This window comes from Pterocles gutturalis, unplaced genomic scaffold (genome assembly GCF_000699245.1).
Source record: "Pterocles gutturalis isolate BGI_N339 unplaced genomic scaffold, ASM69924v1 Scaffold15891, whole genome shotgun sequence".
NCBI lineage: Eukaryota > Metazoa > Chordata > Aves > Pterocliformes > Pteroclidae > Pterocles > Pterocles gutturalis.
In genome coordinates, this window is record NW_010105741.1 from 1 (window position 1) to 14,093 (window position 14,093).

General features: G+C 37.8%; 1 protein-coding gene across 1 annotated transcript; it reads right to left on the reverse strand.

The window, feature by feature from the left end:
* Window positions 1-3,329: 3,329 nt before the first annotated feature.
* On the reverse strand, window positions 3,330-13,203 carry RIOK3 (RIO kinase 3). The gene is made up of 12 exons (XM_010087518.1): window positions 13,088-13,203; window positions 12,112-12,257; window positions 11,879-11,983; window positions 11,233-11,342; window positions 9,790-9,933; window positions 8,787-8,914; window positions 7,511-7,696; window positions 6,881-7,040; window positions 5,802-5,882; window positions 5,624-5,713; window positions 5,159-5,266; window positions 3,330-3,666 (listed from the first exon to the last, which is right to left on the reverse strand). Exons 1-12 carry the CDS (start codon window positions 13,153-13,155, stop codon window positions 3,565-3,567), a joined length of 1,428 nt encoding a protein of 475 aa, XP_010085820.1. The 5' UTR covers window positions 13,156-13,203; the 3' UTR covers window positions 3,330-3,564.
* Window positions 13,204-14,093: the final 890 nt, after the last annotated feature.

Below are 14,093 nucleotides of genomic sequence, written 5' to 3' on the forward strand. Positions count from 1 at the left end.
GCTCGGAGTGCCCGCTAGGCGGAGGCCCCCTCGGACCGTGGCGGGACAACCGGGCCCTTCCCGGCGAGCGGCCGCAGGGTCTGGCTGACATCCCTTCCCGTACCTGGAACGGCCTCTTGGAGGAACAACCGGTGGCTTTGCTGGCGTCCTGGAAGGAGAATATCTGCAGCCGAGACACGTCATGCAGGTGATAAATACGTTTGGCCCAACCTTTTATAGTGCTTTAAAAAAACAAACAAATAAAACCCAAACCTACCAACAACAACAAAACACCACCAAGAATTTTAAGAGGGGGAAGGAACCAACTGCTTCACAGCTCTGCCTTACTTTGTCCACACCTCACTGCATTGTGACTGAAAGACATTCACTATGAGCACTGCTTTTATCTGTGAAGCTGCTTTTTAGTGGCTACAGTTACAGATCAGAAAGGGGAATTCAACTTATCCTCTGAAAAGTCCTTTTCTCAGGAACAATGCTATTAAAGCATTACTGAAGTTAGTCTGGGTTGTTTCTCAGCATCTATGCTTACTTGTATTTCAGTTTGGGCAATAAACTAGCAAAGTTGTGATTTTGGGGGGGTTGATGTTAAGGCTAATGCCTTAGTTCAGTAGTTGTGAAACCTACAGTATAATTCGGAAGTTGTGTGAGAACATAATCGATTATGTATCTGCTTATTGGCCACCAGGTTCAGAAAGGGACATAAAGGAAATAAAAAACAGAGGCAAAAAAAAAGAAGATTATACCAAATTAAAAGTTTTCAGATTAGAGCAGAATGGCACAACTTAGTACAGAAGAATACAAATTTAATTACCAGATACTAACACAGTATCACACAGCCAACTGCTTGCTGACACATGACTCAGTCCAACTGAATAATTTCAAATCAGACTAGAAAAACTGAAGTCACAACTAGGAATTACAACAAGCTATTTGTTCTGCAGAACTCTCCTGTGTCATCAAACAATTCTATGTTAACTAGAAAGGACAAGTACTTGCAGAGCATTTAAAATACCTTAAAGGTTATAACTGTTTACAAAATTAAAAATTCATGGCGTTGCTAGCCAAAAATTTAGTTAAACCAAGCTCAAAATTTAAGAAATTCTACTGATATTTAACCTTCTACTACTTTCCTACAGCAAGCACTTTCTGTAATTGCAATAGGAATATTAAGATAGTAGAAAACTGAGGTATGTGGGGGGAAAACCAGCTGACAAATATATGAACACACAACTTGAAACTATTGTTTAGAATTGGCCATTGGAACAGTCATAATGTCAGAAAATATAATTAAGCCAATGGCTTAATTAACAATGAAAAATCTAGATTTACTTCTAAGATTCTATTTGCTTAATAATAATTCTAGAACCTTTTATTTCTAAGGAGTCTAGGAAAATGCTTGTTTTAGCAACTACTTCCTTGTTTTCAGCTACTTGACAACATGCCCAGATGTCTTAAAATCTCAGAGCAAATTCCTGAGCTAATTTTATGGCTGGAAGTGATTAAGCAATATAATCAGGCCCAGTAGCTTTAAAGCACAGACTTAAGGACCACTGCTTAATTATGTTTTTTTGTGGGTTTTTTTGAAAATGTGCTAGAGAGGTTTTACAAATAAATTTAAAATTACAGTAACAGAGGCTTCAGTCCAAGCACAATGATACAAGCAGGTTCATCTGTTTCAAATGACAGCTCAAAACACACCCTCCCCTCACTTTCCCTTATTTCTGTTCTCTCTTTTCCTCTCACTTAATGTAAATATTCTTACCAATCAGCATCTTTCCTAGACACATACATTGTAAGGTATTAGCAACTGCTTTGAGAGATTTTTTTTCAAGTATTAAAGGTTGTAATAGGCCTAGAATAGGACTTTTTTTTTTTAAAGCCTCCTCTGAAGATTTTATTACATTTGACACTAGCTTTTAGTCTTCCTGAAGGGGTTAGATAACTGTAGCACCTCCCTCTCAGTCCTTAATCTGTTCTTTCCCTGGTATTGGTATTTTGGGCAACTGTTACAGTGAGCAATCAAGAATAGGTTTAGGTCTCCAAAGTCACAAGTTCCTTTATTTCAAAAGTAAGGGCTAAATGTCTAATGTAGAAAAGGGAAGAGGATCCAAGTACTCGGATAAAACTGTCAGAAAACATCAAGGTTGTTTACTGTGTATGTAGTACGCAACAGAACAGTCATTCTTCTATTGTTATAATGAACTAGGGTAGTCCTACCCTAACACTGCTTTAGTATGACACCAAGGATCAATGAAGGCCTGTACAAGCCAAAGAACCACACAAGAATACCACTACAAGGTCTTAAGTTTTTACTTCACCACCCATTTTTCAACAAAAAATTATTTTAAAAAAACCACTTTCACAGCATACTGTGAGAATGTCACATGTAGCAGCACCATATTCTGCTTGATAAAGAGCAATCAGAATTTAAAAGTCAAACAGAATTTCTTAATTCCAAACCATCCCACTACATCAGTTCAACTTTAAACGTGTTGTTTGGGAGAGAAACATTGCTAGAGTTTTAGAACTTGCTAAAATAAAAAGACTGATATTAATAATAACAGCATGAGAAAAAGACAAATTTGAGTATGCTTTTTGCACCTGTAAGCAAAAAGCTTCATTTAAAAATAATGATGATCAATATTTATTTTTCATAGTCTATTATTATCTTCAGAGTGAGTAAGAATGTTTGATGCTCTATCCAGAATTTCAGTTTAGAGACAGGATTATTACAGGGGGGTTTTTTTGTTTGTTTTTTTGTTTGTTGTTTTTTTTTTTGCTTGCACCAAGTTCTTGGAACCACTTGTATATTCAGAGTGAAACTAACTGAACTTACTCTTTGTTATACAGCTTGGATGCAGCCCTCAGGACTTGCTGGCACATCACCAAAGAAGTCCTCTCTGCTGGTTGGATTCAAATCTGTTTCTCATGTAATACCCAATTGTGTTTACAGAGATAGAGCCACATTCCATGTACTTCAAATGAAAAGGTTCAGACTTTTGCGTATATAAAGACACGGGTTTGTTAAATTAACATTTTCATATGACTGCAGTGCATAGTTTGACTTTTCATTTTGCCCTTGGTGGAGAAGGATGAAAGGTTCACTGACACTGCATCCGCACACAATTTTTAATTAGTTTTTCAATTACCAATAGGGAAAAAAAAAGAAGGAACCTCCTAGGATGCTTCGCCACTAAATAGTTTAGATGATCTAGATGATTTTTTTTTTTAAACTAAAACATATAAGCTCTGAATCATGCAAAATATGACCACCTCAGCTACATTAGTCTAATGTAACTGGGCAATTGGTGAAGTTGTCTGACCATCTGAAGACATAGCGACAGTCCATTCTTACAGTGCCAGTCTGATGTGTGGGCTAAGTTAAAAAAACAAATCAAAACAAAAAACAAAACACTGAGGCATCACCGTATGCTCGCTGCGTTTTCCATTTTGGTATTTCCCGTCAACCACTCCCTCTTGACATTGGTAGTTGACATCTACCACTGCACCAACATAGTTAGAAGCAGTAAATTTGTGTTTTGTTTCATTAGCAGCTCATTAGTGCTATTCATCATATATAGGTGGGTCTCCATCGCTTGAAAACATTGACAGTTTCTTTCCATGATTCTGCACATGATCTTCATTCATCTTCTCTAAAGCTTCAATCTAGACAGACAAAAATAAATCCATGCTGAAATCATAAAACCATGCATGCATCAGAATGTCTCTAAACAGCATTAAAAACAGCTTCAGATGAGTGATCAGGTATATGCAATATTTCTATTTCAACGATTCAGTCACATGTATGGGGCAATATACTATAGAAGTACAGCTTGAAACATTTGTTCTCAGCAGATCAGTAAAATGAGTACCACTGCTTTATAATTTCATGCTGTATAACCAAAATGCATGAGTTGCAGGGAGGACTGGATGATTCTGAAGACTTCAGCTGTATTCCCCAAAGTACAGAAGTGTCCCTTTCTCCAACTCCGAACACCTCCTACAGTAATTCAGCCAATCCATCAGCACCGGAATGTAATATTAAGATTACAAATCCACTGCAATCGCTTTTAATGGTGAAAGTTGAAGACAATTATACTTGGATGTTTTGTGCAATCAATGTAACACAGTACGGTAGCTTACTGTCTTCAGATTGTTATGTTTGGATTACTTCCTCTTGTACTCCAGGGGAAATAACTTTAGTTACTAGCGACTACAGTCAAAATGTGAAGTTTAAGGATGGGCTGCTCAAATTCACCTATACGTAAACAGCAATGTAAGTATTTTCTGTAAATTTATAAGCAAAAAAGATGACATAAAACTACGACAACAAAACTCGCCCCTACACCAATGCTCACAACACAGCCAGCGAGGGAATTGGTTTTCCCTCGATTAACTGATACACACTGTTACAACTGATCTTGTAACAGTGATATTGTGTTCCTTTTACCTCTTCCTCAGTTTGAGGACCTATCCCAGCAGTTAACTAGTTTCAAGCTCCCACCTACTATATGCTTGACTACCATAAACCTACATTGTCATTAGGAATCAAGTAGACTTGCCATGTAGCCTTTACTTTAATCAGTAAATATGTTTGACAACTTATTTTTATAAATGTCTGGTATCAGGATGCACACCTTGAAGAGTTACAGCTAAAATTTGAAACTTAAAAGCCAAAAGTGGCCAAAGGTTCCTAGTCCATTGATTAGCAGAACTTGAGGCTTGAAAATTGAAAATGTTAGCCTAAGCTTCAAATTCAAGTAAGTTAAAGTCTAAAACATGAAAAATAAGCAGTATAACAATTAATATTATTTTTAACCTAGCTTTCCTTTCTCTGCACAACCTTTGACATATGTAAGGAAAGACAACAAAGCTATCTTTTAAACTAAAATAGATCACCAAATTTCCCTTAACACTGAAAGAAGCGATTATATGCAACATGAAGCCTTTTATACTTGGAAGTGGGGAGATCAGGAAAGGGGGTGGAGAGGTCTATCAATCTGAGTGTCAGAAATAATTTTTCAACTATGTTGAAATAATCAAGTTTAAAAAAAAAAAAGAGATGCAGAATGATTGCTGAAGTCATACACACATTAAGGTATTACAGTAGGTACTACAGCTAACCAAATTGAAAGGTTAGACAGAGAGAAAGCTATACCTCTGCTTGGAAGTCTACTTCATTGTCAGCTGTAATATTTAAACCTGAGACAGCATTGAAGAGTTCACGCTCATTAAGTGCTTCTGCCACACCTCCTTTCTGGAAGAACTAGTCAATATAAAAAGCAAACATTAAACACTACACAAAACACAGCACTCCTTTTCTTTCCCCAAGTTACAATTACAATATTTAGTCAAAATGACATTTTTCGTTTTGTTGACCCACAAATAAAAATAACTGAAACAAGTTTTAAGTTCTAGTGGTATTGTTGTATTCTTCCACACTTTTTTCCTTTTTGGAGAAGAACACCATCAGTATGGACAATATGCAAGAATAATCTTATGTATAGGTGGTACTGATAATTTTTTACAGAGTTCTATTAGTTGTTTTTTAGTTAGCTCTGAATTGATTTTATCTTGGAAAACATTCAGCATAACAGAGGACAGTCAAACGAAGAGGTCCTACCTGTGAAACATTCCTACAGTCTCTGAACAAAAACTCAAGTCCATGAGGATGGGTTGGCTCCACAGACTGACTGACATCAATAAGCCAGACCTGTAGTCACAGAGAGAAAGCAATTCACTTTGTATTAACGTTTCACATTAAATGAAACCTTTCCTTCCCACATTAAGAATAAGCTCACCTTCCCATCATGCCAAAGCATGTTGTATTCACTCAGATCTGCATGGACCAGGTTGCACTCCTTATACAACTGCTGCATCATCTGCAAGGAACCAAATTAATGAATGAATGAAGTATGCTATACTCCAAATAAATATTGTTTGCATGACTATAACAAAAACCAGCCTTTTCCCAATCACTTGCGCAATGTAAGTAATTTTTTTCCAACTCTTCAGTCAAGTTTCATACAAGGAATCACAGTTTTGGTAAACTGCCAGCAAACTAAGCTTTTATGACTGAGCTTAGCTTTGCAAGTCAGAAGAATCAGTCTGGTAAATTCGTGTCAGCTCTGCCAACCAGTCCACATGCATGAGAAAGATAAACACATTCTCTAAATATACCTGTCATTGTCACCCCTATCACACAGGAAAGGAGTCTCTCAGTTTTAGATACTGAATCCTAACTACTATGCATATTCACTTGGTTGTGTTGCTCTACTGGTCCCAAGGTTTGAGGCACAGCCCATTCATATTATCATGCTACTGGACTGTTTGGGGTTTTTTTTTAAATGTCTATAGGAAGCTAATAGTGAGTGGACAGTTCGCATGTACATGTTTGAACCAATTACAGCAGATAATAGAAAGTAAAGTATCTACCACAAAATATTCTCAAGTGTTCTCCGATTTCTAGATTTGTTCAAAAGGGGGGTGAGGAGGGGATTATCCACTGGAGAGTGCTTAAGCATTGTAAATGAAGTATTTGGCAAGCCCAGAAAGACTTCAGAGAACTTACTAAACCACATACTACTTCTCTAAAAGAAGGACTGCTTGCTCATAATTCCTCTGCTGCTAATTATCTGTTATCAAGTTCCAGCATGGTTTCCACTCAGATTAAGATTCAATTTATTTCTTTTTTTCAGTGCATGATTTCTTATTTATTCTAAGTCACACATTAAACAGCAGCAAAATAAGCCTTTGGACTCCGTATCTTGAAAGTGATGCAAGCATCCTGAAAAGTAAATAAATGCTGATTTGTTCTTTAAGTTATTCCCCTAAAAGAAAACACAACCCAGAACTGGAGGAGAAATCAGCATTGTCTTACATTAAGAATCTGATAGTAGGCCTTTTTCATATCTTCACTACTAAGTGTTACATCCTTTAGTTTAGGAGCTGGGACTTGATCCTGGCCAATGAAAGACATAACCAAGACGTGTTTCTTAAGGATAACCACTTGAGGACAAGGAATTCCTGCATCTTGCATTCTGTGGATCCAGAAAATAGATACTGATTAAGAAAAACAAAAATGCCCAAACCCTACAGTTCTAGTTCCTTCTTGCTCATTTCCAATCTTGGAGAGCTGTGTGTGAGAAACTTGATCCAGAGTCAGAAAGTCTTTGAAACAGACCTAACTGAAAACTGAATAAATATGCACATTTCACATGGGAAAATTCAGATCTTAAAGTCATAAGTGGTCTAAAATTGCTCACTGAAAACTAATTACTTTTACACCTTGTCCCCATTAACTTCATGGGCTTATAAATTCTGCTGCCAAATCCCTGAAGATGCTGACAATCATTAAACTGTAAGAAACCAGAGGCTTACTCAGTCTGTGTCACACTGTATATTATTTAGCCTAAAAATCAAATCTAACCTACCCAGACATAGTGTACCTTCCTCAAACAGAAAATAGGAAACCAATCAGCATTTGGCAACTACACTTTTTTTTCTTTACCTTGTTAAGTTATGCATTTCTTTCTCGGCCCACATACGAATAATCTTTCGTGGATTCAATTTACTGAAGCGGTCTTTAAATCTGTAGTCATCCTTAATATATTTGTCACGGTTCTTGAATTCATTAAGAGTTGTTTTAAATACTTTGATGGCACATTCTGGAGGTATAACTTTATCTTCAGTTGCACTTCTCGTGGAAAAAAAAATCAAATATATAACAGGGTTAAGTATTCACATCTTTACGAGCAAATACATGGTTTTGTTTTTTTGTTTTTTGTTTTTTTTTTTTTAAAAAAACATTGCAAGATACACTGATTTTTAACATAAGAGAGGAAAAGATATTATTTTGTATCAAATGTGGAAACCAATTCAAGTTAAGCTTGTAAGAGTTGTATGATTAAGTTCATATATGAATGTTCGGGTTTTAACATTTTGATTATGTGTTTCTTACCAAATAGGTTCCATCTCCCACTTTGTTAATATTTTACTTAAATATCATAGCTAATAACAGCCCTATTAATGGATGTACTTGCTTCAAGAAATTACAAGTGAAAAAAGTCTTGCATTGTAATAACAGTGGTAGTATCACAATGTTTTGTTGAGCACCACAAAGCTATTGCCCATTGAATAATGCTAAGCAAAAGAACACTCCTGAACATCATTCAAGCAAAGGTCAACTAAAAAAAAAAAAGTGCATCTTTACTCCCCACCCTCAACTTACCTCTTTCTCGACACCTCTAAATAGGTTACGTGTGTTTGGGTTTTATTAGTTATTTCTTAACTCACTTTAAACTAGTGGTATTTCAATGCACTACGATTACTACTAACGTACTACAATCCTTCTGGCATGGCAGTCTTTAAAACTGGAATCTTGCATGACTTGCAAAGTGAACAGAATCATAGAATCATTAAGGTTGGAAAAGACCTCAAGGATCATCAAGTACAACTGTCAACGCAACACCACCTAACCCATTAAACCATGTCGCCAGGCAAGGGAGTAAAAGGAATAAAAGGAGTACACTTTTTTCCACAGAGAACTATAGGGGTTTTGTTCCTGTTTATTAAATGGTTTCCAAGGAGGAAAGTGGGGATTTTTTTTACTTACAGTTGGTACCATTTGGTTTTCAGATTTTATTATTGTCTGCACATACATGAATACAAGTTTAAAGTTTTGGTAATGAAAAAAAGTGCAGATGGTTTAAATATTTTTGTGGTTTCTGCTTTGTAAACGATCTCTGGTACCTAAAGCTACTCTCAGTAACAAACAATATACTTACTGTCCTCCATATGCATGAAAAACAACAGATTCTTTTCCTGTGCTGATGCAGCCTGTGATGGTCTCCAGCATCCCACCGTTGACCATCTTGTACAGAAGTAAACGTGTTTTAGGATCCACTGCTTTCTCCTACAGGCAAGAAATTAATACTCAATTCATTAAAATATTTTTTTGCTTTACAGTGAGTTTAGAGTATTTATACACTGTGTTCAACTAGGTGGAAAGAATAATGTATTAAGAGCATTATTTCAACTGACAGAGAGAAAAAAAAAGAACAAACAAACAAACAGATGAAACAAAGCCAAACTGCTCCAGCACTGTCACCTTTAGTCCTTAAGATGTAATACTCTCAGGTACCTTACCAGCTATGTAGCACATACAGTATTTTAACAATTACACATGAAGTACATACTGTGGCTCAAGAGCGCTTTCTATAGTGTTTTCAAGAAGTCTATAAAACATGAATCAAAGTATCCTAAATATAATATTCCTTTTATATCAGTAACAATAAAATAAAGTGAAACACCCAAATTTGAAGAGTTACCAGAGGCCCTGCTCTAAACTCACCCCTAAAACATACCAACTTCCTAACTGAGTTAGAGTTTACTTGGTCACCTCATCTTCTTGAAACATGCTATGAAGACAGATGTTTGGAGTTACTTGATTCGGCTGCAGAGGATTAGTCCTCTGGATGGCTTTTATAAATAACTGCTAGGCAGTTTATTCACTGTAGCTGATTAAGACACAAGTTTAGAAAGACAAAGATTAAAAAAAAAAAAGGAAGCTGCTTGCTCTTATTTTGATATGGCTCTCACAATAATGCAGCTCAAATAAAGACAGACTTTTTCTAGTAGAAGCTGGCTGATACCATCTCCTTCAGCAATGTTAACATAATATCGCTTAACTCTTTTACTAAAAATAAAATGTTTCAAGGAATTACCACAACAGTGTTCAGCTGTTACACAAGATAAAAAGTATATAGAGAGACTTTATTAAAAACATACAGCAGTGGAGTGCTCCTTCTTTTCATGGAGCCTTGCACTTCGACGTTCCTCAGAGTATGCATGCTGCTTTAAGGCATTGAAGACCTGATTTGACAGCTTTAAGTCCATTCCAATTCCATCCCCAACTTGGAATTCAGGTGCAAACTACAAGTAGAAATAACAGAAATTTAAGCATTGTTACTAGCAGACACCAAATGCTGGGACAAGCAGAAATTTCTCATTCCAATTTGCAAAAGCCTAGGACCTATGTGAAACCCATTTTGTGTAATGTTGTCACTACATTAAAAAACATATTGCTCTCAAGTGATAGCTCAGAGTTCTGCCCAAATTGATACGAGATTACCTAACATCCCGAAAAAATGGCACCTGCAGCATTTCCTTATTTGCAGAACTTGCACCAGTTACACTAAAGAAAATGGACGGTATGTACTATGGATAAGCTTACTGAAAAGCTGTAAGTTTAACAGTTGACTGAAAACAAGTTACTTGGCTCATCAGGCCAAACGAATTTAAAAAAAAAAATTAGGTTACACAACAGCTATGCTTTTCAAAAATAGCCTTGGTGCTTTATTTGCCTGTGTACCAAACTTGCTGATAGTTTTGTTTTGCCAAAACAGTTCTGTGTAAATTCTTGAATCTTGGTCATTAACAAACTATTATTAAATAAAAAAGCCTGCACAACTCAAACTGCCAATTAAATAACTAATCGAAGCACAGCATTGCTTTCATCCAATTTAAAAAAATTATTTATTGTTTTTATAATGCATTATTATAATATAAAAATTAAATTTAAAAATCAGCACTGTCTGGCTGAGATGGGAGTTAATTTTCACCATAGCAGCCCTCATGGTGCTGTGCACTGTGTTGGTAACTAGAAAGGTGTTGATAACACACCAGTGATTTGGCCACTGTTGAGCCGTGCTCACACAGCATCCAGGCTGTCCCTCCAACATTCTCCCCTCACCAGCAAGCTGGGGGTGGGCAAGATCTCCAGAGGGGACATAGCCAGGACAAGTGACCCAAACTGACCAAAAGGTTATTCCATACTATATGATGTCTGCTCAGCAATAAAAGCTAAGGGAAAGGAGGTGGGGGTGGCATTCATTATTACAACATTTGTCTTCCGGAGCAACCCCTACACGCACTGAAGCCCTGCTTTCTGGGAAGTGGCTTGACATCATCTGCTGACAGGAAGTAGAGACTAAGTCTTTTGTACACCGCCTTTGCTCCACTAAACTGCCTTTACCTTGACCTATGAGGCTTTTTTCCATCTTGTTCTCTCCCCTCTCTGGTCCTGCTGAGGAAGAGAGTGATAGAGCAGCTTGGTGGGCACCTGGCATCCAGCCGAGGTCAACCATATACAGTAGCACAGATGGACAAGCATTAGTCCTCTGCCTGAATTACAGCATTCTGGTTTTACACACAAAACAAGTTTTCACTTACATTTTCCATGCGAGCAGTGTTCTTTCTGCCACATACCACTTCATCGTGTTTAGTAGTAATGTCTTTTCCTTTTCCTATGAAGCCCTTTCTCGGTGTAGTAGTAGGTTTATCTGCCATCAGTAAGAAAAATAAATCTAAACAAACATAACTAATGCTCACAAAGGTTCTACAAGGCCCACAAAAGTAACACAATTTTATTTGTTAAACAGAATAAAACACTTCAATTGTATGATCTTAATGCAGTGTTCTCTTATCGTAAACACGACAGCCTCTGTTGCTACGCTATGACTTATTTCTCTGTGTTCTCTGGGGTGTCAGACACACTTTTGGCGTGTTAAAGACAGGAATATTCGATATCATGTGCAGATGCCCCTAGCCAAATGTAGATGATGGATATGACTATCCCACAATACTTTCCATGTACAATAGTTATTTTATCAGATTCAGCTGCTGAAGTCAATATAATAGCAGACAGAAGCTTGAAGTTACCTGCCCAACTTCTTCCATAACACCTCCCATTTTATATACCTCCCTGATTTTATATACAACCGGTATGCCTCCTTACAGTCAAAAAAACTAATTTAACTATGTCATATTCTTAGGTCTATTAACCAAAGAAATAAAACTGTTTAAAACTGACACATACCTGCTCTGTATGGATCATGACGGGTATCCTGCCAATCAACCTCATCCTCTGAGCTGTCACTGTCATAGGGATGTACCTTCCGAAAATTTTCAAAAGATATGGAAACTTGAAAAACAAAACAAATAAGCATGTCCGTGATTATCAGGGATTTGCTACTTCCTCACAGCTCTGTCATCTTAAGCACAGTGCCAAGAATATCTCCAAAGTAAAAATATTTCTTCTAATGAGGGTACCTTTGCTATCTCCATTTATCTTCCTCTCTTCACGACGCAGCTGTGCATCATATTCCCTGTCAAATTCCATCTGCAGCATCTGAGCTAGCATTAGGTCACTAGAAGTGTCAATATCTTCTCCTGTAATAAATGGTCCTTCAGCAACACTACATAAAAAAGAAAAAAGAAATTTAAAATATTAAGCACAGTAATCTAAACAGAAACACCGCTATACACCATTTCACCACTCTATACAAAAGACCTCATGCAGAGCTGCATAGAAACTAATGGATCTCAACTGTCCAGCCCCTACCTCCAAGCCAAGAGAGCATGACTTGATTTTTTTTTGACACTCCTTTACAACGCAAATATTACTTAAAATTTTACTTGTTTACCGTTCTGTAAGAAGCATTAGGCTCTATTTTTAAGATGGCCTTTGTGAAAAAAGGCATACAGATACATGTGTATGTATATATTTGTATATTTTTATAAGTAAATAAATGAAAACAAACACCTCCCCAACAGTGTTGCTTTGCTCTGCTTCACAGTAAAGACTGCAGGCAAAATTTGTAAGAGTTTAGAACTATTAGGCTCTTGGCCTATGTTTAGAACTTACAAGTATTAGCAGGATACAGGTGATACACCTGTCAGTTCTGAAAAATGACACTGTATACTGTTAACAAGAGTCTCTAAAAGGGAAGAAAAAAACCCACTTCTGACAATGTTTCTCAAAGCATAGCTTACAGACTGGCAATGCAAAGAAACAATCAAAAACAATGCAACGAAAATATCAAGAAAGAAGGAAGGGTGACATAAAAGAGAATCTAAGGAAGAGTTTTAACTGGGGAAGCCATCTTCACCGAAAAGACCTGAAGAAGCAGAGTTAGGAGATAACAGGCAAAGCATTTATCATATCGCTACACATTAAGGACACTATATAAGAAATAGAAGATGGCTTCACAACTATGAAGATCACTAATCCAGGATTTAAACTTACGCAACCACTTCAGGAAAAGCAGCATTTTCTTCTTCCAGCTGCAGCTCTTTCGCCAGCTGTTCACTCATTACATCAGCAAGGGAACAGGATATTGATGTTGTGTTAGGGGCTCCCCACGGACACTGTAAATAAACGTTTTATTCAAGTCTGCAAGAAAGGCAGTAGTAACACAATAATCAGGGTAATTAGCTATTAGCGGCTCTAAAATAAGCTCATGTAATCTTACAAGAGGTTGCCTTCTAGAGATACTTAGGGAAGTAGGATGAACTAAAGTACAGAAAATACCTCAAGGAGTAGTTTCATAAACTCAATAGGGGGAACTGTGACCGAAAGGATGTTGATGGTCACTTACTAACGTAGAGGACAAAAGAGAGTCAGTTTGTCAATATCCTCTAAAGACAGGGGCAAAGCCTTCTGAGAAAGTTTGCATACAAGCATACACGCAGTCCATGTAAAACTTCTCCTGGGATAACACAATGTTAACGGCTTAGGCACAGCTTCCTCACCCATTTCTGGAACTCTGAAAGGACAGCCACCATAAACACCCCTTCGAAACCACAGAAGCCCGCACACAGCTTCGCTCAGGGAGGTGGGGGGGTGGGGAATGATGAATCCAACCAAGTGTGACTCACTGCCTTGCCAACCAAACCCCCTGAGATCCAACTCCCTACTCGCTAACAGAGCCTAGAGAGCACCGACTCGTTTATCAGGGTCTAACAGCAGCTCTCTCCGCCAACAAGATAACCACTGCCATACCCTGTCCGGCGCAGCTCACTGCTCACCCAGGCAGCTGGCCAAACAGCCGTAACCCTTGTTTTGTTGACACCACTTCACAGCCTCCCCTGGACGGCCTCAGGCCCCTCAGAAGGCGGCGGGCGGAAGACGTGCAGCCGCGTACCGGCCCTGCCCCGTGCCTGCCCCAGGCCGGCAGCGAAGGTCGGGCGGGGACGGTGCCCAGGCCCCGACATGCCTCTGCTCCTCCACCTCCCAGGAACCGGGCCAGCAG

Bases quoted from the DNA above. Each gene is read 5' to 3' on its own strand.
- RIOK3 (XM_010087518.1), bottom strand. From the start codon at position 13,155: ATGAGTGAACAGCTGGCGAAAGAGCTGCAGCTGGAAGAAGAAAATGCT. The intron at 11,343-11,878 runs GTATGTGTCAGT...TACTGATGGCAG, and splicing joins TCATGATCCATACAGAGCAG to ATAAACCTACTACTACACCG. The intron at 5,883-6,880 runs GTAAGACAATGC...GGTTCCTTGCAG, and splicing joins CCTACTATCAGATTCTTAAT to ATGATGCAGCAGTTGTATAA.